The sequence below is a fragment of the Nothobranchius furzeri genome, chromosome 1 (genome assembly GCF_043380555.1).
Source record: "Nothobranchius furzeri strain GRZ-AD chromosome 1, NfurGRZ-RIMD1, whole genome shotgun sequence".
In the NCBI taxonomy this organism is placed as follows: domain Eukaryota; kingdom Metazoa; phylum Chordata; class Actinopteri; order Cyprinodontiformes; family Nothobranchiidae; genus Nothobranchius; species Nothobranchius furzeri.
In genome coordinates, this window is record NC_091741.1 from 53,794,432 (window position 1) to 53,820,037 (window position 25,606).

At 47.2% G+C, this 25,606-nt stretch overlaps 1 protein-coding gene across 1 annotated transcript; it reads left to right on the forward strand.

Annotated features, from left to right (window-relative positions):
• The first annotated feature begins 783 nt into the window (after positions 1 to 783).
• On the forward strand, positions 784 to 25,514 carry LOC107383981 (sodium- and chloride-dependent GABA transporter 2). Its single transcript, XM_015956956.3, has 15 exons — positions 784 to 908; positions 990 to 1,175; positions 2,397 to 2,531; positions 2,597 to 2,737; positions 2,802 to 2,889; positions 2,961 to 3,093; positions 3,283 to 3,417; positions 5,934 to 6,037; positions 6,133 to 6,257; positions 6,348 to 6,460; positions 6,544 to 6,681; positions 24,325 to 24,427; positions 24,638 to 24,738; positions 24,894 to 25,064; positions 25,213 to 25,514. Exons 1-15 carry the CDS (start codon positions 902 to 904, stop codon positions 25,363 to 25,365), a joined length of 1,833 nt encoding a protein of 610 aa, XP_015812442.1. The 5' UTR covers positions 784 to 901; the 3' UTR covers positions 25,366 to 25,514.
• The last annotated feature ends 92 nt before the right edge of the window (positions 25,515 to 25,606 follow it).

Below are 25,606 nucleotides of genomic sequence, written 5' to 3' on the forward strand. Positions count from 1 at the left end.
TATAGCTTTTAACAATTAAATGGATTGTGGCTTTTTTGTTTTCTCACCTTTAATAAACAAATCCTAGTCAAACAGTTGACGTGTTTTTTGTCCTTTTTTCCTCAAAAATGTCACTTTGTGTTAAAGGCGATGTTGAAAAATTAAAAAAGAAAACTATCTTTTATTTTAGCACTTCTCAAGATAAAAACCACGAGACGCTTCACAAAAAACCTTTAAAATATGTAGAAGATTTATTTAAATTATTAAAATGTTTAAATTAGAAAAATAAAAATTTGTGATTAGAACATGTACAAGTTAAGGGTAGCTTATGTAGTAAAGTGTTTTAGCAGAGACTTGTTTTTACATAGTTTTACCCACACGGTGGCTTCAGAGGTTTTCTACAGACACACCTGATTGCAGGGTTGTGGGAAGAGATTGTGCTGCTGTCCAGCACCAACTCATCCCAGCTGAATCCGGTGGGAACTGACCACTCCTGCTTCAGTGGCTCATCTGTGTCACAGACAGGAAGAGACAACAGGAGTGGTTTGACACATCCAATAAGACTTGTTCTTTTTACCAAATATACAGCTTTTTTCAGTAACGGTAAGCTCTTTTAACTATTCAGCATTTAATTTTAATGTATTATTTCCCTGATCTTTGGGTTTCCTTCAGTTAAATCTGACACTCAGAGGTCAGATAACACCATCTCTGACTCTTATGTGACACCTTATTTTCACCGTAGAGACATGGTGGGTGATGTACTTTCTTCAGATGATGGGGTAGGGTTGTGTGGGGGTGGGATCTGGGCTGGGTGTAGCATTACAAGGCTCCGCCCCCTTTGCCAGCCTTGTGAGATACTAAAACTTCAGGATGAATCTCCACATTCAGCTTCAGTCTTGAGGCACACAGAGGTGGCTGTGCAATGAAAGGTATGCTGATTTTTTTAAATATTTTTTGCTACACACACACAAAAAAAAATCCCCAAACTGCAACTAGAATCTGTTCTGCAGGAGCAAAAGCAGGCATCTCCAATGGCAACAACCGTGTCAAAGACATGCTGCCGCTGTCAGAGGAGAAGATGGAGGAGCGAGGCCAGTGGAGCAACAAGCTGGAGTTCATCCTGTCAGTGGCCGGCTCCATCATCGGCCTGGGCAACATGTGGCGCTTCCCTTACCTCTGCTACAAGAATGGAGGCGGTAGGAGGGGATCGTGTGTCCTCATTCTTTTTTCCCCACAAATTACAGCATTGATAAAAAATATATCAAAAGGGAAAAAAACACACAAGTATAAAGTTAAATGGAGTAATAACAAAAATGGTAAATTGTTTATTTTTTTAAAGCTAAATTCAGCCTTGAAATGGTTTGATCTGCGGTCAAATGATTATAAACATGTTCAAGAGGGAGTTCTTCCTTATTCAGTTTGCTCATGCTGCTGCTAAATTGGATTCCCCCCTGTTTCTGTCCCCTTGCTTGGTGTTTTGGGGGGGGGGGGGGGTCAGAGGTCAGGGTTAAGGGGGGTCAGACAGCTGTTGCTGCCTCTCACAGCAGCGGTATTCTGAGCTCGCCTTCAAGCACAGCGACATAGAAAAAAGAGCCGTGTTGAAAATGTAATGTCTGGAAGAAAATAAAATCTTAGTGCAGAGTTTTAGAAAACAATCACCTGGAAATGTACAAGTTTACCTGTACAAACCAGTGCTTCATAAGCACCGGATAACCACGTTCCTGTAAAGTACAGATGGCGACGTGCTGTCAAAAAGTATTCATTCCTCGCCAGATTTCTTATACTTTTGCTTTTGTCACACATAAAAAAAAACTTTCCAAATCAACCAGGTCGTCTTCAGGAATCATTTCAGTAGATCCCAAATAAGGCTAAAAGGTCTAAAAAGGCAACACACCACGGCCCATTCCGGACAAAAAATCCCCGAAACGGAATCTGTGGTTTCATTTGGTAAAAGTAAAGGTCATAGTTCAAGATTCAACAATAACAAAGAGACAGAGGCAAAGATAGCACCAAGGCACAAATCCCCGCTGACCCAAAACAAAACAAAGGGTCGTCTCATGTTTGTCAAAATTGAAATATCTTGATGATCACTAAGAATTTTATGAAAATTTTGGCAAAACAACAAAAAAAGTGGAACAAGACATGATAAGGAAAAATAACCATACGAAGAGTCAAACACGGCGGTGGTAGTGTGATGGTCTGGGCTACTCTTACATGAGTCTGACTGTCACCTTAAGTTCAAGAACTGCTGGTTTCTGTAGACGGACACCAGCACACCAGTAGGTCCGCCTCTGGACGTCTCAAACTAAAGGAAGGTTTTGAACTGAACAAATCATTGTCTGGCCTTAAATCTGATTGAGATGGTGCAGCTGGAAACCCTCCAAAGTCTGTAGATCATGTTCTTTTCCTTAACTCAGGTGCATTCCTCATCCCATACCTGATCTTCCTGTTCACCTGTGGTGTTCCCGTCTTCTTCCTGGAGACAGCTCTGGGTCAGTTCACCAGTCAGGGAGGAATCACCTGCTGGAGGAAAATCAGTCCTCTGTTTGAAGGTAAGACGAGCAGGTGTGTATCACCCCACAGGACACTATGTTGTTTTTAACCCTGGTTCTTGCAGGACTCGGCTACGGCACCCAGGTGATTGTGACTCTCCTCAACTTCTACTACATCGTTGTCCTGGCCTGGGGCATTTTCTACCTCTACTTTTCCTTTTCCTGGGACCTGGCTTGGTCGTCCTGCAACAACACATGGAACACAGGTACCAGAAAGCACCAGATAAAGATGTTCTTCAGCATTATAATGATGCATTTTCCCTCTCATAGAACACTGCGTTGAGTTCCAAAGGAGAAACTCATCAATCAATCAATCAGTCATCCTGAACGCCACCTCTCCTGTCATAGAGTTCTGGGAGTGAGTTTTCCCACCTCTAACCTTGCTGGTGTCATCGACGGCCATCCTGATTTTTGCTTATGTTGCTACAGGAGACGAGCCCTGAGGATCTCCCCGGGCATCGACCAAATGGGCTCTTTGAACTGGGACCTGTCCCTGTGTCTGCTCATTGCCTGGGTCATGTGCTACTTCTGCATCTGGAAGGGGGTGAAATCCACAGGAAAGGTGGGTGAGAGGGAACTTTGTGTTTAGCCTGAATCTGCACTCACATAAGAGCAACATGGGACATCTTTCCCCTTCGCTTTATTTGTTTGGACACACAGATTTGGGGTACGCCGAGGACGACATCTGGTGTTTGCTTTGCAGTGTTCCTCTTCCGCGTGTTTCTAACGGTTGTATCTTTTTTCCGTATAGGTGGTCTACTTCACTGCAACATTCCCTTATCTGATGCTGGTAGTGCTGCTGGTCCGAGGACTCACCCTGCCTGGTGCTGGCATTGGGATTCAGTTCTACCTGTACCCTGATCTGGGGCGACTGACCGATCCTCAGGTACTGTTGTGTTTCACAATCTGTAAAACCTTCAATTTCTATAAACAATCATCAAATCCAATAAAAACTACTCTTGTTGGTGTATTTGTCCCTTGTGGAGGAATGTGGAGGTCCCATGGCTCTCTCTTGGGGGGATTAGTCTCTGCTGGGTCCATCTGCTCATCATTTTTTTCTCTCTCTCATTTTCATAAAACCAAAACACCACTGGGACTGTAAACACAAGCCTTACAAGCTCTGAGCTGAGAGAACATTAACCGTTAAAACACAGATCCGTTGTTACTTTCTTCTACCTTTATGTAATGAACCACGCTCAAAAGAAACCATTTAAAATCTTGTTTAACTTTACTAAACTTGCTCTTGTAAAAATTCCGACAGATTTTGTGAAATTTGTTGCTTTTGAAACACAATATAGTTAACTGTTGTTGCTTGTGAATGGATACAGCGCTAACATCGGACAGTGTCCTGCATTTTTACTGCAGTTGTGGACAAACAGTGTTGGGGAGTAACAGAATACATGCATTTAGAATACAGTATTTTGAATAATAAAGATGAGTAACTGTATTCAGTGACAGTCACTATTTTTAAACATGGTATTTAGAACACAGTTACTTTCATAATACCATTGGAATACTTGTGTGCTTTCCACTTTTCACTCAAAAGATGAATTAATTTCGGGCAACATGCATCTCTGTGTTATGTAGGCTATCTATCCCATAATGCCCCTAAACAATGTGCCTCTGTAACCATAGTAACACTATGGCTGAAACCATGAGAAGGCTATACCAACATGGAGGTGGAGTGGGTGGAGCCACAACCGCAGCCAAATCAACCTACTAGCAGTGAAAGAAAAAATGCATTCACTTCCTGGAAATTCAAGCAATTTTTCACTGTAAAAAAGGAGTGAGGTGCCTGAAATCTGATGGTGCAGTGCAAGCTTTGTATTCCAGCTAACAACCTACTAGCTGAGTCCAAAGACTCAACATCTAATCTGAAGAATTGTTTTATTTTCCCAGTCAGTTCATATTGTTTAGCATAAACATGTCCTCTGTTTTCCTGAGGGAGTAGCTACCAACGCACATTGTGATATTCAATAGACTTAAATGCTGACTTTAAGGGGAAGTATTCCAAGTATTTAGAATACAGTACCAGGCTTAAGCAAAGTAATGGAATATGTTACAAAATACATTTTAAAGCAGGTGTTCAGTATTCTGTAACTAAATACATTTACAAAGTATTCTCCCCAACACTGTGGACAAATGACATGACTGCAGTGTGTTTAGACAGTTGTGATGAGCAAAAAGGTAGTACTGAGACCCAGTTATCACAGATGTTCATCACTTTAATTGTTTGAAAGTGGTCATTTGTATTCCAAGGGTTCTTGTGGGTGCTTGAAAGTCTTGAAATGTATTTTATTTATTGGGATACTTTTTGGAATTGCTTGATTTTTTTAATAAAGGGGCTGACATTTAAACAAAAACATATTTTCAGCGTAAATGTTTTGTTAAGTTTTTGTTAGAGTAAATTGTCAATAAATGCTAGAAAATCAGGAAAACCCACCTTGAAAGTACTTAAAATGTGCTTGAATTTAAAAATGGGAAATGTGAGCAAGAACCCTGAATTGTTCAAGAATGTCTTTTTAGGATTATTTATTCACTCCTAAATTAGCATTACCATGTGGACTTAAAGGTGCAATATGTAAGGATTTTACAGTGAAATAATGAGAAAAGTCTAATGCCACAATCATGTTCGAAAAAAGGTTATATTGAAACAAAATTCCTTCTCAGCCGACTGGGGGGGTTGTCAGTTTTTCTTCTTTTAAAATGTTCAAAGAGAGACATAGTCACCATTTACAATCTGTAAGCTAACGTTGCATTGCCGGCATTTGTAATTCGACACCGGCCAGCAAAACGCAACATTGTTTTATAAAAAGCCTAAGCCAATAAACAGGAGCGACCCAGAAGTCATTTCTTGTACCCCCAAGAAGCCATGCCGTCTTTTTATTTTACTCTAATATCGGGTGACGCAGGCTAGAGCTAACAATGCTAACGGTGCATTAGAAACAAATAGTTTGCTCTGAAATATCTCAGACTACTTTTAAAATTACCAACAACTCAATATTGCAGTGAAATGTACTTATCTACGAATTAAATCGTGTATCTAGAATCTTCTGGCGCTGATCCCAGCTGGCATTGGCCATGGAACTCAGAACGGTAGTGAGAAACATTTGTTTTGAAAATGGGCTTCAGTACCCTAATTTGACCACAAGGTGTCATTCAAGTTTAGAGCATTTTGGCAAAATTAATCAATATTATTCTTTTGGATTTTACATTTCATCAAAACCTGTCATTATTATTAGTATTATTATAGTAAATCTGATAAAATTTTAAGTATTTTTAAGACAAGTTCAATTTTTACTTTTCACAAAAAGAAATTTGGAGAATATTTGTAAAATGAATCCATCCAGAGTTTGAAGCAGCTGTTTATCTCACCGACTCTGACTGTCCCTCTGGGATCAGGTGTGGATGGATGCTGGCACCCAGATCTTCTTCTCCTACGCCATCTGCTTGGGTTCTCTGACGGCTCTGGGCAGCTACAACAAATACAACAACAACTGCTACAGGTATCTCATCAAGGCTGTGTTTTGATGCGATTTTCAGTGGGCTACTTCTCATAAAACATTTGTGTGAATTCTAAATATCCGGCTGTGTGTTGCAGTGACTGCCTGGCTCTATGCTTTCTGAACAGCGGCACCAGTTTTGTGGCAGGCTTTGCAATCTTTTCCATCCTGGGTTTTATGTCGTATGAGCAGAATGTTCCCATCTCAGAGGTGGCAGAGTCAGGTGTGGCTACATGACAGTTTCGGAGTAGAAATATTTACTTGATTTGTTCTTTATTTTAGGTTTTGAGCTAATTTGTTTTTGTTTTGTCAGGCCCGGGCCTGGCCTTCATTGCCTACCCTCGAGCTGTGTCCATGATGCCCTTCTCCCCCTTGTGGGCTGCACTCTTCTTCATCATGATTGTATTTCTGGGGCTGGACAGCCAGGTAGACAGCTGGATGAGCGTTTAGTTTTCACATCTTTTCATCCTTTTGTTTTGCTCTGTTCCTCACTTGTCCTTGCCTGTCAGTTTGTGTGTGTAGAGAGCCTTGTGACAGCGATTGTGGACATGTACCCTGCTGTGTTCCGACGCAAAAACCGCAGAGAGCTCTTCCTGTTGGCCGTGGTCCTCTTCTCCTTCCTCATGGGCCTTATCATGCTGATGGAGGTACACACACACACACACACACACACACACACACACACACACACACACACACACACACACACACACACACACACACACACACACACACACACACACACACACACACACACACACGCTAATGTTATTTGTTAAAAGATGTGTAAGTACAACAGAAAAATTATAATATGCACTTTTATCATCCTGTTGCAGCATGAAGATGTCTGTTTAAGTTGGTTTTAGACATTGAAGCAAATAAAGATCATTTATGTCACGATGGTCGACTGGGTACGGGAGTTGAGCTTGGTAAAGATGTTTGTTATCAGGATTATTCGGTAGAGAACTCTGATCAGGGGTTTCAATGAAACGATGACTGAGTGAAGAGCCGGTGCGGCGTCTTCCATATATAGGCTTGGGTGTGACTGGGAGAATGCCGGGAGTTCCCGCGAGGAGCATGCTGGGAAATGTGGTCCAAGATGGAGGCCGGTTAGCTGGGAGAGGCCGGTCTGGGGGCTTGGGTTCTGACAGGACCCCCCGGTCCAGGGACGGCTCCAGAAGTCCCAGGGCGACCTTGGCGGTCCCAGAAGTCAGAGACAAGGGCAGGGTCCAAGATGGAGTGGGCCGGCTCCCAGGAGCAATCCTCAGGGCCGTAGTCCGCCCAATCGACCAGATACTGCCAGCCCCGTCCCCTGCGGCGAGCGTCCAGGATGCGCCGGACGGTGTAGATGGGCTCACCGTCGAGGAAGCAGGCAGGCGGAGGCGCCGGAGCCGGAGGCAGAAGGAGGGAGGATTCCACGTAGGGCTTGAGCCGGGAGATATGGAAGGTGGGATGGATGCGGAGACTCGCAGGCAGCCGCAGCTGGTACGTGACCAGGTTGATGACCCTTTGCACGGGGTAAGGCCCAAGGAACCGGGGAGCGAGCTTCCTGGACCCGGCACGGACACGGAGGTCTGCCGTGGACACCCAGACCTTATCCCCTGAAGCATATGAGGGACCAGGACGGTGTCGGCGGAGGTGTTGGTGAGAGTAATGGTCGTTAGCTGCGGTTATGGAGGCCCGCGCCTTTATCCAGGCGTTCCTGCAGCGCCTCACCAGGGATTGAGCGGCCGGCACTGCAACTTCGGGTTCCTGGTGGGCAAAGACCGGGGGCTGGTAGCCATAGCAGACTTCGAACGGGGACATCAGAGTGGCCGAAGAGGTGTGGAGATTGTGGGATAACTCAGCCCAGAGGAGGTACTTAGGCCACTGCGAGGGTTGGGCCGAGACAAAGCAGCGGAGGTACCGACCCAATTGTTGGTTTGCCCGCTCCGTTTGGCCGTTGGTCTGCGGGTGATAGCCTGAAGATAGGCTGACTGATGCTCCCAACAGATGACAAAAAGCCCTCCAGAACCGGGCCGTGAACTGGGGACCACGGTCCGAGACCACGTCGACAGGAAATCCATGGAGACGCACCACATTCTCCAGGAACAACTCAGCTGTGCGTCGGGCCGAGGGGAGGCCCGGAAGGGCGATGAAGTGAACAGCCTTAGAAAACCGGTCAGTGACCGTCATGATGGTATTATGGTCGTTGACTGGTGGGAGCCCTGTGACGAAGTCCAACCCCACATGGGACCAGGGGCGGCTGGGTACCGGAAGAGGTCTGAGGGTACCAACCGAGGCCTGGTTGGATGTCTTGGAGTGGGCGCAGACGTCACAGGCACTTGTATAGTCCTTTACATCTCTCTCCATACGTGGCCACCAGAGAGCTCGTTTGAGGAACCTAAGAGTCCGTGAGAAGCCCGCGTGGCCAGACAGGCGTGATGAGTGGGCCCAGGACAATGCCTCGCTGCGACAGGCTGTGGGGACGTAGAGCCGACCCGCGGGGGTCTCTGGAGGCGCGGGATCGTCTCGGAGGGCGTTTTGGATAGCCTCCTCCAGTGGCCACCTCAGGTGGGCCAAGAAACGGTGCTCGGGGAGGATAGGTGCCGGCTCGGATGTGGGCGTTGGATGTGTGAACTGGCGGGAAAGGGCGTCCGCCTTCTGGTTCTTTGTCCCTGGGCGGTAGGCGAGATGGAATTCATAGGGCTCAAAGAAGAGGGCCCAGCGGGCCTGGCGAGGATTGAGCTGCTTGGCTGATCTGATGTGAGTCAGGTTCTGGTGGTCCGTCCAGATGGTGAACGGCTGTGTGGTGCCCAGAAGCCACTGCCTCCATTCCTCCAATGCCCACTTTATGGCCAGCAGCTCGCGATCCCCTACGCCGTACTTCTGCTGGGTGGTGGAAAACTTCCTGGAGAAGTAGGCGCAGGGATGAAGCCTGTCGTCGGGCCCGGCTTGGGACAAGATGGCACCGGCGCCAACATCCGAGGCGTCGACCTCGACCACAAAGGGGACTGCATGATCTGGATGGCGGAGGATAGGAGCCGACGTGAAACGGGCGACTAGGTATTGGAAGGCCCGAACGGCGTCTGGAGTCAGCCGGAACGGTTGGCTGGGAGGGCTTGGTCGGGTGAGAGAAGTGAGAGGTGCCACAATGGTGCTAAAGTCCTTAATAAAACGGCGGTAAAAGTTGCAGAAACCCAGAAAACTCTGCAGTTGTTTCAGGCTTGTCGGGAGGGGCCAGTCTCTCACCGCCTGGACTTTCTGAGGGTCCATGGTTAGTCCTTTATCCGAAATCATGTAGCCCAGGAATGATACGGACCGCTGGTGGAAGGAGCACTTCTCGGGCTTACAGAACAGGTTATTGTCCAGGAGCCGGGTTAGAACAGAGCGAACATGGTGGAGGTGTTCAGCCTCGGACTTGGAGTAGATCAGGATGTCATCCAGGTAGGCAAACACCCACCGTCCCAACATGTCGCGGAGGACATCGTTTATGAGGCGTTGAAAAACGGCGGGGCTATTGCACAGCCTGAAGGGCATGACCTGGTACTCCCAGTGACCGGTGGGTGTGATGAAAGCGGTCTTCCACTCATCTACAGCTTTAATACGGACCAGATTGTAGGCGCTCCGGAGGTCCAGCTTGGTGAAGATCCGCGCCTGGGAGATGGCGTCCAGGGCAGATGTGAGGAGCGGCAGAGGATGACGGTCTTTGACTGTGATTTTGTTCAGACCTCGGTAATCGATACAGGGGCGGAGATCACCCTCCTTTTTCCTGACAAAGAAGAAGCCTGCGGCACCCGGGGAGGAGGAAGGTCGAATGAAACCCTGCTGGAGGGCCTGGTCAATATATTCCTCCATGGCTCTGGACTCGGCGGGAGAGAGAGAAAAAAGGCGCCCCCGGGGTGGACTGGTTCCTGGTTGCAGCTTGATTGCAGCCGGGCGGTGAGGCGGCAGTGTGGTGGCGCGCCGCTTGTCGAACACCGCAGCCAGGTCCCGGTAGGGCAGTGGCAGATTGGGCGGTGTTTGGCCAGTGTCACCGTCCGGGCGGTCTGGCATGGATGTAGGAGGAGAGAGGTGGGCCTGGCACTGGGTCCCCCATTCCAAAATGCGGCCCTGGGACCAGGAAATCCGGGGGTCGTGGAGACTGAGCCAGGGAAATCCCAGGATTAGAGGAGAGGAGGGAGCACATATGATCAGGAACTGGAGGGTCTCTCGGTGGCCTTGGACAATCATCTGGAGTGGCTGGGTTCGGTTTTGGATCGGATAGGGTTGGAGGGGCCTACCGTCCACCGAGGTCACAGGCACAACTCTCTCCAAGGGGGTCATGGGGATCCGTAGGCGCTTAGCCAGATCCATGTCCATAAAATTGTCAGCGGCCCCTGAGTCCAACAGCGCGTGCATCTGAAGTGAGGTCTCACCATGAAGGAGGGTAACATGAAGAAGGAGTCGATTTGAAGAGGCGGGGGCTGAAGGTGACCCAGGCTGAGCGACCCCGATACTCAGTGGGTTCCTTCGTTTCCCAAACGTAATGGACAGTTCAGGCGTCTGTGGTGGGAGGAGCCACAATAGGCACAGAGACCCTCGCGCCACCGTCGCTGTCTCTCCTCTGGAGGAAGGTGGCCTAATTGCATGGGCTCATCAGTAGAAGCGGGTCCGGGAGCAGGCGTGGGGGAACGAGGAAGAGGTCCAGGCACCCTGGATGGGCGAGTGAAGGGCTTGGGCCGAACCAAAACCCGCTGATCCATGCGCAGCGCCAAATCGACCACTTCATCCAGAGTCTGGGGCAGTTCCTTTCCCGCCATCTCATCACGGATGTAGGTCGCCAGTCCCTCCAAGAAGACGGCTCGGAGGGCAGAGTCATCCCACCGCAGCTTGGCGGAGATGGTGCGGAACTCCGACGCATAAGCGCACACTGTGCGCTCCCGCTGGCGGAGCTTTAGGAGTTGTGTTTCTGCTCCCACTTCACTGCTGGGTGGAACAAAAGTCTTTCTGAGGGCGGACACAAAAGCAGCATAGTCATTGCAAGCCGGTGATTTGGAATTATAAAGCGCAACGGCCCACTCAGCCGCGCGTCCGGAGAGCAGGGAGGTGAGATGCGCCACCCGAGAGCGCGCAGTGGGAAAGCGCCCAGGCTGGCACTCAAACTGCATGTCGAGGGTGGCGAGCAGACCATCTGGGCTCCCCGTCTCTCCGTTCCACCTCTCTGGGAGACTAAAGTGCGGCCCCTCTGTTGGTGGAGTGAGGGCTTGCTGCTGGAGAGCATGGAGGGCTGTGGATAATTGTAGGATGAGATCGGTCTGGGAGTTTTGTTTGGTGTGGAGCCGATCGATCAGGGCGTGGAGCTGAATGAGTTCATTTTCCATTTGCTCCGTCTTTCTTTTCATGCGCTCGAACTCCGCTGGATCTACGGACTCAGTCATCCTGTCACGATGGTCGACTGGGTACGGGAGTTGAGCTTGGTAAAGATGTTTGTTATCAGGATTATTCGGTAGAGAACTCTGATCAGGGGTTTCAATGAAACGATGACTGAGTGAAGAGCCGGTGCGGCGTCTTCCATAAATATGCGGCTTGGGTGTGACTGGGAGAATGCCTGGAGTTCCCGCGAGGAGTATGCTGGGAAGTGTGGTCCAAGATGGAGGCCAGTTAGCTGGGAGAGGCCGGTCTGGGGGCTTGGGTTCTGACAATTTATCCACATAGACTTGTACTTACGGAAGTCTGAAGGACAAGGAGAATCTTGTGATGTCATTTTCTACTTATTTTTTCTTTGACTTAGAAAGGCGCAAAAAGTGACCCCCCCCACGAAAATTCTTTCTCTTACCTTTCAGTACGGCAATGTGAAGCTGCTACCCACCCCAAAAAAAGTTGAGCGACAACACGTTGTGACATCTTAACGTTTTTTTCAGACAACATAGTTTTCACGTTCATACAATATGTTATCAGGTTTATACAATAATATACTATCATGTTCCAACAAAACCATTTTCATGTATGCACAGTATAATATTTTTATTGTAAGAATGTGATATATTGTACAAATGTGATAAATATGTATCTTGTACATACGCAAAAAGGTTATTGGAAGAATGGGCTAATATATTGTACAAATGTGAAAGTTATATTGTATGTTATAACAAGATATTGCTCTTTTTTTATTTTGCCTGGGTGGCAGCAATTTCAGAGCCTAACAAAAAAAAAAGAAATATGTTTCTCCTTTTGCTGTGTCTTTGATGATAAGTGTAAAAGAAAACTTAGATAAATTAAACAACAACAAAAAACCCACTTCTACTTAACAGTGCTGCTAAACCATAGCTAAAGTGTGATAATAAAACATGTTTTTAGAAAATTAGTCAATTTTCCAAATCTAGCTTCAGTTTTTCAGATTATTTTATTTCTTCATTCTTTATTTAACCAGGAAGGTCCCATTGAGATTAAAAACCTCATTTTCAAGGGAGTCCTAGCCAAGAGGCAGCAAAAGTTACAGTTACAACATTTTTCAGTTACACAGACAATGTTATGCACAAAATTACAGAAGGCAGTTACAACACAGGGAATCCGTCTCAAGGGCTCTCAGTCTGGTTTTAAATGTATTCAAGGAGAAAAACTCTGTTAATTTTCAGTTTTCCTGCAGCCTGTTCCATGCAACGTGTCCTGGGTCTAACTTTAGGCCTCCTCCCGGTTGGACGTGCCCGGAAAACCTCACCAGGGAGGCATCCAGGAGGCATCCTGACCAGATGCCTGAGCTACCTCAACTGGCTCCTCTCGATGTGGAGGAGCAGCGGGTCTACTCTGAGCCCCTCCCTGATGACCGAGCTTCTCACCCTATCTCTAAGGGAGAGCCCAGCCACTCTGCGGAGAAAACTCATTTCGGCCACTTGTATCCGCGATCTTGTTCTTTCGGTCACTACCCAAAGTTCATGACCATAGGTGAGGGTAGGAACGTAAATCGACCGGTAAATCGAGAGCATCACCTTCTGACTCAGCTCTCTCTTCACCACGACAGACCGGTACAACGCCCGCATCACTGCAGATGCAGCACCAATCCGCCTATCGATCTCACACTCCAATTTTCCCTCACTCGTGAACAAGACCCCGAGATACTTAAACTCCTCCACTTGGGGCAGGACCTCATCCCTGACCCGGAGAAGGGATTCTACCCTTTTCTGAATCAAGAACATGGTCTCAGATTTAGAGGAGCTGATTCTCATCCCAGCTGCTTCACACTTGGCTGCAAACCGCTCCAGCAAAAGCTGAAGATCACGTTCTGATGAAGCCAACGGGACCACATCATCTGCAAAAAGCAGAGACCTGATCCTCAGACCACCAAAACGGATGCCTTCCACACCTTGGCTGCACCTAGAAATCCTGTCCATAAAGGTTATGAACAGAATTGGTGACAAAGGGCAGCCTTGGCAGAGTCCAACTCTCATGGGAACGAGTCCGACTTACTGCCGGCAATGCGGACCAAGCTCTGACACCGGTCGTACAGGGACCTAACAGCCTGTATCAGAGGGCCTGGTACCCATTACTCCCGGAGTATCCCCCACAGGGCCCCCCGAGGGACATGGTCAAACGCCTTCTCCAAATCCACAAAACACATGTAGACTGGTTGGGCAAATTTCCACGCACCCTCCAGCATCCCTCTAAGGGTATAATAATGCATTGAACTTATATAGCTCTTTTCTAGACACCCAAAGACGCTTTTGTAACCCACATCAGAATTGTGGTTTGTGCTGCGGCATAAGGTTAGAGGTGTAATTTCCCTCTCCGCCACTAGGAGGCGAGTATGCCTTGAGATGACTTCCTGTTAGTCAGCATTTCCTGTTGTGAAAGCCGTTACTCACGAGGCAACCGCCAGATTAACTGAAAGATCCTGGATCTGAATTCTGTGAAATACGGCCGTGGGAAGCTGCGTCAGCCAGGCGAGCTATCTCACCACGAGCTCCGATTGGTTTTTTGACCAGGACCGGATCATTTGAGATCTGAACCTTGTGGGTTCAGTGGCGAGCCAGTTCCAAGAGAGTGACTGTAGACGGACCAGAGTACGGTGTGGCCAGCCGTGGGATCCATCTTCAGCGAACCCCAGGACTATCATTACATCCCTTGACACAGATAAGACTGACACTTTTAAAAAAATCTACCCGGGTAGTGTTAGATCCACTGGACAGAAACGCACACACACAAACTAATTTCTCTTTCCAAAGAGAAGTGGACTGAGCAACAGGAGTGGAAGCTCTTTAATTGAAACTCTTTGGAGAATTTCCTCAAAGAGGGTTTTGGTTTTATTTTGAGTCCTTTAATGTGCGTTTGTGCACTGTAGGAAGCCGGCTTAGACAGGCAGGGTTTGTAAACTTTACACCTTTTCAATACAGTTTCTATTTAAATCATATCTTATCTGTCATTGTGTGGTTCCTTCTCTGCTGATCCTTTCAAGGCTCCATAATCTTACCTAGAACTTTTGATACTGGTCCAGAGTTGTCAAGACAATAGTTCAATACCTATTTCATATTATTTAATTGTAATACCCGTTACAAAAGTGGCGAGCCAGCCAGGAGCCTAGTTAAGTGTCAGCAGTGAAACATATCTCATGTATGGGAAATTGTATGAGAAAAAAGTTGTTTATATGCTTTAGCGTTATTGCCAAAGATGGAGTTCATAGCTAACTCAGGTATCAAAGTCCCAAATGCAGTGATTGTGAGTGGGTTGCTTGGATCGCCAGAAGATGAGGAGATCATAGACTTTCTGAAGAAATATGGTTCTGCTAGGCTCGTTTCAGTAACTGATGCTGAATCAGAGTTTTATAAAAACCTGATTATTGAGTATCAAGATGGTGCTGCCATTGAAGCCTTATCTTCTCTTTTGCCTTACACACATGAACTCAAAGAGAACCCAAGTGTCAGGTATCTCGTTCAAGCTTTGGCTAGCATTTACACTACAAAGGTTGGCTGCAATGTTACCAAAATCTACCTCAATGAGATAAAGAAATTGGCAAAATTAAGTGGGAAAGAGTATGAAGAAGTGCTGAGAGACATGATGTCAGAGATCAGTGAGGCAATTGGAACAGGCCGCGCTGATGAGGTATCTGTAGCCAAACCGTTCAACACATCTCTTGAAACAGTCGAAACCTCAGATCACCAGATGTTCAGAAGTCCCTCCTTGATGGATTTCGGTCAAGATTGCCCCGAACCAAAGCCACCCACCATCCTGAGGCAAAATCTACCCATCAGGGAGAGTGACCTACATCCACCTGAAGTTCAAAAGGTCATCGTTGAACACATTGTAAGGAAAAGTGACTGTAACATATATCCACATTTTCCCATCAAGCTTCACCCATTTTCAGGCAAAACCCCAAGGCCCAGTAATGAGAGTGACTACGACACATGGCGATCACATGCTGAGCTTCTCAGAAAAGATTCCACTCTGTCTAATCTTCAGAAGTCTCGGAAGATGGTTGAGCGCTTGCTCTCCCCTGCAGCAGATATTGTCAAAAGGCTAAGTCCTGAAGCTACCCCTGAAACTTACCTTCAACTGCTGGATGCAGCCTTTGGAACTGTTGAAGATGGCGAAGAACTTTTCGCCCAGTTTATGAATACTCTTCAGGATCCTGGTAAAAAGGCTTCGTCCTACCTCTGCCGCCTACAGGCTGTTCTAAACCTTGCTGTTAAGAGGGGAGGAATTGCTGCTGAAGAAGCAGACAAATATATTCTCAAGCAATTCTGCCGCGGTTGTTGGGACAACATCTTGCTCTCTGACCTCAATCTAGAAGATAAGAAAAGTCACCCTCCAGCATTTGCAGAGCTCCTGTTACAGATCCGTACTGAGGAGGATAGACATGCAGCCAAAGTCACGCGCATGAAGAAGCACCTCGGCTCAAATCGACAGCGGGCCGTTAATAGCTCGCAAAGCACATGTGCCTGCAGCCAGCAAGTAGTGATCCCACCCGAGTCCAACACATTGGAGGAACTCAAACAGCAAGTCGCATCTCTTCAGAGCCAGCTTACTGCACTGATGTCAAAGAAACCCCAAAAGACCTCGAAACCCAAGGGGAGCGCTGAGCACGCATCCAGCCGACCAATCCCACCTAAACTTGACCCTAGAGCACCAAGCTGGAAGCCATCCAACCCAAAACAGAACGCAAGGCCAAAGGCCTGGTATTGTTTCAAGTGTGGTCAGGATGGCCATATTTCTTCAACTTGCACTAACGAACCAAACCCCACTCTTGTTGATGAAAAAAGAAGTCAGCTAAGAGAAAAGCAGCGTCTGTGGGATGCGACAAACCATCTAACTCCCAATGAAAATTTTTAGATGAAGCCTCAGTTGTAGGGCAAACTGAGGCTGAAGCAGCTCACCAGTGCCCTGTTAATAAAGATGCTACACCCAAATTAAGTGCTGCTTTGAACCAGTGTAATGTCAGGAAACACCTTTCGAAGGTTTCCCCAAAACTGGTAGGTGCAAAGAGTACATGCCAAGTAATGATCCAAGATAAACAGTTTAACTGTCTGATGGACACAGGTTCACAAGTGACTACAGTTACCAAGTCCTTCTTTGATCAACATCTGTTTGAAACACAGATAGAGCCACTGTATGATCTATTGGAAGTTGAAAGTGCCAATGGGTTACCCGTACCTTATTTGGGCTACATTAAAATCACCATCACCTTCCTAGAACAATTCCTGGGAAAGGAGTGTGATGTCCCAACCTTGGCCTTAGTGGTCCCAGACAGTGGAACATCTGGCTTTCATGTACTGATTGGTACTAACACCCTTGATGTGGCATACAACATGCATAAAGAGGAAGGTCCAGTGATCCATCACCCCTCATCAGATGGCTATAAGACTGTGCTGAAAGTATTACAGCTGCGACATGAACAATGTCACAACAGTAACATTGGAGTGGTGAGGATGCATGGGAAAGAAACAAAGGTTGTTCCGGCTGGAGCAACTGTTGTTTTAGAAGGAACTGTAGCAGTAAAGGGGTTCCAGTCGGAGAAGTGTGCCATTGTGGAGTACCCTACATCATCTCTACCTGGAGGACTGCTGGTAAAGACCTGCCTCCTCAACATACCAACCAGATCCCCATGCAGGCTACCAGTTGTGATATCTAATGCGTCTGAGCACGACATCACTATTCCGACCAAGAGCGTGATTGCTGCGCTCAATGCAATCCAAGCTATTCTACCACACAAGCAGAGTGCGACGGAGGGTCAGGAGCCAACTAAGCTACCTGGATCCAAGTCCCCTGATCAACCTAAGCTGGTCTTTGACTTTGGGGAATCTCAAATCTCTCCAGAGTGGAGAGACAGAATTGTGAAAAAGCTGAATGGCATGCCTGAAGTCTTTGCCATGAATGATATTGACTTTGGGAGGACAGATAAAGTAAAGCATCACATCAAGCTGTCTGACCAAACACCATTCAAGCACAGGGCCCGGCCAATCCACCCAAACGATGTGGGAGCCGTCAGAAAACATCTTCAAGAGCTTCTTGATGCTGGAGTGATTCGTGAGAGCGAGTCTCCATTTTCATCCCCCATTGTTGTGGTCAGGAAGAAAAATGGTCAAGTTCGTCTCTGTATTGATTACAGGAAGTTGAACCTGCAGACAGTGAAGGACGCGTACGCACTCCCAAGGATGGACGACACTTTCGCAGCACTCTCTGGTTCCAGGTGGTTCAGTGTTCTCGACCTCAAGTCTGGTTATTACCAGATTAGGTTGATGAAGCTGATAAGCCCAAGACTGCCTTTGTCTGCCCGCTTGGCTTCTGGGAGTTTAATCGCATGCCTCAAGGAGTGACGAATGCCCCAAGCACCTTCCAGAGGCTGATGGAGAAGTGCATGGGTGACATGAACCTGAAGGAAGTTGTAGTTTTTCTGGATGACCTGATAGTCTTCTCGCGGACTTTAGAAGAACACAAAGTCAGACTCGTCAAGGTCCTTAACCGATTGAAGGAGTACGGTCTGAAGCTGTCTCCGGAAAAATGCAAGTTCTTCCAGTCTTCGGTTCGCTATCTGGGGCATGTGGTGTCGGAGCAGGGAGTGGAAACAGACCCGGAGAAGATAGCAGCGTTAAAGACCTGGCCAGTTCCTCAACGTCTAAAAGAGCTGAGAGCCTTCCTGGGATTCTGTGGGTACTATAGGAAGTTCATCAAAGGCTATTCAAACATAGTAAAGCCTCTGAATGATCTGACATCAGGGTACCCACCTGTACAGAAGCATTCCAAGTCGAAAGACAAGAGTGGCCAGTACTACCACCCAAAAGAACCATTTCTGGACCGTTGGACACCTGCCTGCCAGCAGGCCTTTGAAATGATTATAGACAAATTAACAACATCCCCAGTTCTAGCCTTTGCAGATCCCACGTTGCCCTACATCCTACACACGGATGCAAGCTCCACCGGCCTCGGAGCGGCCCTGTATCAGGAGCAGGAGGGGCAGCTGCGTGTTGTTGCCTACGCTAGCAGAGGGCTATCACATAGTGAATCCCGCTACCCAGCTCACAAGCTCGAGTTCCTGGCATTGAAGTGGTCTGTGACAGAGAAGTTCAGCGACTATCTGTATGGCAACCAGTTTACGGTGGTCACTGACAGCAATCCCCTCACTTACGTGCTTACTTCTGCCAAGCTCGATGCAACCAGCTATAGGTGGCTGGCTGCACTCTCCACCTTCTCTTTTAAGCTCCAGTACCGCCCTGGGAAACGAAATGGAGACGCTGACGCGTTGTCACGACGGCCTCACGGCAATCTGCATGATGACCTACCATCTCAGAAAGAGTGGGACAGGATACGTTGTTTCACTCAACATCACCTATCTGACCCAGGAGACATTGAAGTGGTTAAACCAGAAGTCGTTCAAGCCATTTGTGAGAGACAACTTATCTATTGCGCCGAAAATGCAATGGTCTGTGATGGTGGTATCTCTCTGGTTGAAAGCCTGGCCATTTCTGCAGATGCAGTGCCTGACAGCTTTGGGCATGAGGATGGGCTTGGAGGACTATCCATCATTCCAAACCTTTCAGAAGAGGACCTCAGAGACAAGCAACGAGCTGATCAGTGCATTAAGCATGTCATTTCCCAGATTGAGCAAGGAGTGAAACCACCACCTAGTCTAAGAACCGAGCTTCCAGATCTGCCTCTCTTGTTGAGAGAGTTGAACAAGTTTGAGCTCCGAAATGGCATCCTCTATAGAACACGCCTAGAAGAGGGACACACACAACATCAGTTAGTCTTGCCTGAAGAACTTCGAGACGTGGTTCTGAGAAGCCTACACGATGACATGGGTCACACGGGAAAGGAACGCACCGTGGATCTGGTCAGAGCCAGATTCTACTGGCCAAGAATGGCTTCAGACATTGAGAAGAAAATAAGAACGTGTACCCAGTGTGTGTGCAGGAAAGCTCTACCTGAGAGAGCTGCACCTCTGGTGAATATAATGACTACACGACCACTCGAATTGGTATGCATGGACTTTTTGTCTGTTGAACCAAACAGAAGCAACACAAAGGACATTCTCGTGATCACTGATCACTTCACCAAGTATGCTGTAGCTGGGCCGACACAAAATCAAAAGGCTCGAACAGTTGCAAAGTGGTTGTGGGACAATTTCATCGTCCATTATGGATTCCCAGAGAAGCTGCACAGTGACCAAGGTTCTGACTTTGAGTCGCGGTTGATCAAGGAACTCTGTCAGATTGCGGGCATCCGTAAAACGCGAACAACACCATACCACCCGAGAGGCAACCCGGTGGAATGCTTCAACCGCACTCTATTAGACATGCTTGGCACTCTGGGAAGTCAAGAAAAATCTCACTGGAAGGACTTTGTAAAGCCGTTGGTGCACGCGTACAACTGTACCAGGAGTGAGGTGACTGGGTTCACACCATATGAACTAATGTTTGGACGCCAGCCAAGGTTGCCTGTTGACCTCGCATTTGGGTTACCAGTGAAAGAACAGCGACACAAGTCACATTCCCATTACGTACAGGACCTTAAATCTCGTCTTGAGCAGAGCTACGAAGTTGCCACAAGGACTGCTGCCAAGGTAGCTGAGAAAAATAAGATTCGGTTTGATAAGCGAGTAAGTCCTTCTGCTTTAGGCGTTGGCGACAGAGTACTTGTCAGAAATGTGCGTATTCGAGGAAAGCACAAGCTCGCTGATAAGTGGGAATCCACAGTCCATGTGGTAGTGAAGAAAGCTGGAGACCTTCCAGTCTATACAGTTAGACCAGAGAACAACGAGGGTCCCAAGCGCACGCTGCATCGCGACCTCCTACTCCCATGCGGATTTCTTGCTGCACCAACGGAGGAGTGTGCTCAGCCCAAACGAGCTAGAAAGCATAGGACACGTCAGAGTACTCCTAGCAGCACAACGAAGCTTGACCAGTCTTCAGATGAGGAGGACATTGTTCCCATTACTTGGTTTGAAATACAACCACTCTCAGAGACGACTGGGGGTGCTGCAACACAAAATGCCCCAAGAGACCTAGGTTCCAGTCACGCCAAGCATAACTTGACACCAATCTCTGCCGAGTCAACGGACGATCTGGAAGGTGCCAATGTTATGCCTGAGGTCACATCAATTTACCACAGAACAGATCATTGTGGCAATGAGCAGACTCCAGACGATGGTGAGACCTCACCTCCTGCTGCAAACGTACCAGCACTTGAACTCCATGAGTCTGTGGGAGGAGCAAAGGTGGATGATAGTGCATCCACTGAATCTGAGGGACAAAGGATGCTGCTGGATTGCAGTTCAGGAGAGGAGGAGTTGCTTAATGAGGTCAAGGACTTAAGTGAGGACCAGCCTAAAGAGATCCCTGTCCTCCCAGAAGCGTTGGAGGATGTGATGAATGATCCTAGAACTGAAGGACAGGAGGAGGATGGTGAAGTAGAGGAACAAGCTGACACTGATACCCATGTTAGGAGGTCTGAGCGGGATCGCCAACCACCGATGAGGCTTGACTACACTGAATTGGGGAAACCAATTGTCACCGTGGTAAAGTCCTTCTTCCAAGGGTTGACCGATGCGTGGAATGACATGGTAAATGAAGGTGAAGCACATGCTTCTACTCTTGCCTTTACCCCCAAGAGACATTTGTGTGAACCTTGTCATGCACAGGGACGTGCAAGAGTTCAGGAGGGGAGAGTGTAACCCACATCAGAATTGTGGTTTGTGCTGCGGCATAAGGTTGGAGGTGTAATTTCCCTCTCTGCCACTAGGAGGCGAGTATGCCTTGAGATGACTTCCTGTTAGTCAGCATTTCCTGTTGTGAAAGCCGTTACTCACGAGGCAACCGCCAGATTAACTGAAAGATCCTGGATCTGAATTCTGTGAAATACGGCCGTGGGAAGCTGCGTCAGCCAGGCGAGCTATCTCACCACGAGCTCCGATTGGTTTTTTGACCAGGACCGGATCATTTGAGATCTGAACCTTGTGGGTTCAGTGGCGAGCCAGTTCCAAGAGAGTGACTGTAGACGGACCAGAGTACGGTGTGGCCAGCCGTGGGATCCATCTTCAGCGAACCCCAGGACTATCATTACATCCCTTGACACAGATAAGACTGACACTTTTAAAAAAATCTACCCGGGTAGTGTTAGATCCACTGGACAGAAACGCACACACACAAACTAATTTCTCTTTCCAAAGAGAAGTGGACTGAGCAACAGGAGTGGAAGCTCTTTAATTGAAACTCTTTGGAGAATTTCCTCAAAGAGGGTTTTGGTTTTATTTTGAGTCCTTTAATGTGCGTTTGTGCACTGTAGGAAGCCGGCTTAGACAGGCAGGGTTTGTAAACTTTACACCTTTTCAATACAGTTTCTATTTAAATCATATCTTATCTGTCACTGTGTGGTTCCTTCTCTGCTGATCCTTTCAAGGCTCCATAATCCTACCTAGAACTTTTGATACTGGTCCAGAGTTGTCAAGACAATAGTTCAATACCTATTTCATATTATTTAATTGTAATACCCGTTACACTTTCACACACTCTCACATTCACACACTGCTAGTGATGGTAAGCTACTTGTAGCCACAGCTGTCCTGGGGAGGTCTGACAGAGGCGAGGCTGCCATTTGGCGCCGTCGGCCCCTCTGACCACCACTAACACAGGCAAGTTGGTTGAAGTGTCTTGCCCAAGGACACAACAGCAGGATACCCCTGGCGGGAGCTGGAATCGAACCCATGACCCTCCGATCATGAGGCAACCCACTCTACCACCTGAGCTACTGCTGCCCCAGAGCCGGTCCAGTGTTCCACGGCCAGGACGAAAACCACATTGCTCCTCCTGAATCTGAGGTTCGACAATTCGACGGACCCTCCTCTCCAGAACCCCTGAGTAGACCTTACCAGGAAGGCTCAGGAGTGTGATCCCTTGTAGTTGGAACACACCCTACGGTTCCCCTTTATAAATAAGGGAACCACCACCCCGGTCTGCCAGTCCAGTGGGACTGCCCCCGATGTCCACGCGATATTGCAGCGCTCTCCAGCACCCCCTCCAAGGTCTCCAAAAAGGGTGGGTAGTTTGAACTGTAGGTTGGTGCATAAGCACAGACCACAGTCAGAACCCGTCCCCCCACACGTAGGCAGAGGGAGGCTACCCTGTCATTCACCGCCATAAACCCCAATGTACAGGCACCAAGATGGGGAGCAACTAGTATGCTCATCTCTGCTCTGCGCCTCTCAGTGGGAGCAACTCCAGAGTGGTAGAAAGTCCTACCCATCTCAAGGAAACTGGTTCTGGAGCCAGAGCCATGCGTTGAGGTGAGTCCGACTATATCGGAGTCGGAACCTCTCAACCTCACACACCAAATCAGGCTCCTTCCCCACCAGAGAGGTGATATTCCATGTTCCAAGAGCCAGCTTCTATAGCCGAGGATCAGACCACCAAGGTCCCTGTCCTCAACTACCACCCATCACACACTGCACCCGACCCCTTTGGCTCCTCCCACAAGTGGTGAGCCCATGGGAATGGGGACCCACGTTTCCTCTTCAGGCTGTGCCCGATCGGGCTCCATGGGTGAAAGCCCAGCCACCAGGTGCTTGCAAACGTGCCCCACCTCCAGGCCTTGCTCCAAAGGGGGGCCCCGGGCGAGGGAACACGGTTTCCATTTATATTATTCATCATAAGAGGCCTTTGGGCTGCTCTTTGTCTGATCCCTTACCTATGACCTGTTTGCCATGGGTGACCCTACCAGAGACAGAAAGCCTCAGACAACTTAGCTCCTAGGATCATTGAGACACTCAAACCCCTCCACCACAGTAAGGTGGCAGCCCAGGGAGAGGTTTTTTTTCCTCAAAAGAAAAACAGTTTATTTCAAAAAAAGAAACCCAGTCTGAGTTTGAGTTTCTTCACAAGATTATCTACATGGGGTTTAAAGGAGAGGTAGTCTTCGAGCCAGATACCAAGGTATTTGTATGTGTGGACCACCTCTATGATATTTCCCTCAAGAGTGGTCACTGAGGGCATACTTAGAGGTCTTTTTTTAGAGTTTGAAAACAACATTAGTTTAGTCTCATCCGCACTGAGGACCAATTTTAACTGCAGAAGTGTTTGTTGGACTTCATTGAAAGCTTTCTGTAAGAATTCAACATTTTTAGTGGAGGATGTTCCAAAACAGTAAATGATTGTGTCATCAGTGTAAAAATGCATATTAGCATCTGACACATTTTGTCCTATGTCATTAATATACATAATGAACAAGAAGGGTCCCAAAACTGAACCCTGTGGTACTCCCTTGTGGACACTCAAAAAGTCAGAGGACAACCCATCACATATAACACATTATGTCCTTCAAGTAGTCTGTGAATCATGAGATTGCATGTTCAGACAATCCCAAACAGAGACACTTGTGTTTTATAACAGCATGGTCTACAGCAGGGCTTTTCAAGTTCGAGCCTTGAGGGCCTGTATCCAGCACATTTTAGTGGTTTCCCTGGTCCAACACACTAGATTCAGTGGTTGAATCACCTGTGCAGCAGCTCATCAGCCTCTGTAGAACCCTGTTCATCACCTGCTGAATGAAATCAGGTGTGTTGAAGCAGGGTTAAAATTAAAACAGGCTGGATACCTGCCCTCGATGCCTGGAACCGAATAGCCCTGGTCTACAGTGTCAAAGGCCTTTGACAGAACAATAAAAGGTGAAGCACAGCTGCAGTGATGGTGCTGTGCTTTTTTCTGAAACCCGATTGCAGACTTGAGAGAAGGCCATTTGAATATAAAAAGTCTTTCAATTGTTCACTTGCTAGGTTATTTGACTAACCTTACGAGTATTTTACATTAAAACAAACAACACACAGTTAATCTCAGCCTCTGGTCTCTTTCTAGGGGGGGATGTATGTCTTCCAGCTCTTTGATTACTATGCTGCCAGTGGCATGTGTCTTCTCTTCATGTCCATCTTTGAGACGGTCTGTGTTGCCTGGGTTTACGGTAGGCAAACAGTAATATGACGCAAAAATATTTATTATTCATTCTATGTTTCTTTATGTTAAATTGTTAAAAAGTCAACAAACTTTCTGTCGTTAATCTTTTTGCCATTACAGATCTACCACTTAGGACTATTACCGTTTTTAAAGTAATTGGCTACAAGTCATTAGTGTTCAACATGGTAAAATTAGTCTTTTCTGTGCATTTTTGCAGGTGCAGACCGCTTTTACGACAACATCGAAGACATGATTGGCTACCGCCCTGGACCTTACATCAAGTACTGTTGGTTGTTCTTCACCCCAGCCACATGCATCGTGAGTATCAACTGTTTAATTACCTAAAACTGAATCTACAGCAGACGTGTAATTTTTTTCTAAGAGCTAATTCAGTTTTTGGTATATATTCAGTCTGTCATATTTTATAATTACTGATGTTTTTGTACTTCAGTTTACAATCTTTTGTTTTTCAGGGTACTTTTGCATTTTCCCTCATTAAATACACTCCTCTTAAGTACAACAATGAGTACGTGTACCCGTGGTGGGGTTACGCAATTGGTTGGCTTCTCGCTCTCTCTTCTATGATCTGCATCCCTTTGTGGATGGCGTACAAGCTCAGCACCACCCAGGGAACACTCAGAGAGGTATGCAGATTATATTTAAAGAGATTATATTTCGTTTCAGAGGAAAGACACCCAACAAAACAATAAAACCCAACTCTGGAGCAATATGTCAAACCCACAAAGATAAACACTGTCTGATGAAGGTAATTTACGCATGTTTTCATCACAGCGTGTTCAGTTGCTGATTACACCATCGAATGATTTACCCAAAACCAAGAGGGAGCAGGAGAAGCTACTGGTCATCTTTGCTCCAGAGGGAGACCCAAACACCAAAGCCATGAACGGCTACTTCCCCGTCTCAGAAAAAGACTCCAACCTATAAAGTCGCTGTTGTCATGGCAATAGCAGGCTACATGTTTGGCTGGTTTCCATCTCTAACATTACTGCAGGGTGCAAAAGAACAAGGACGTGTACCGTTATCTACTATAAAGCTAAAATGACTCAACAACATTAAGACTGTTAAAAGTGATTACATATTATTGTGCCAATCATTGAATTATTGAAATGTTTTAGAGTAGATGGAGGCATTTATCAGAGAAAGTATTTCTTCCAAATGTCAAATC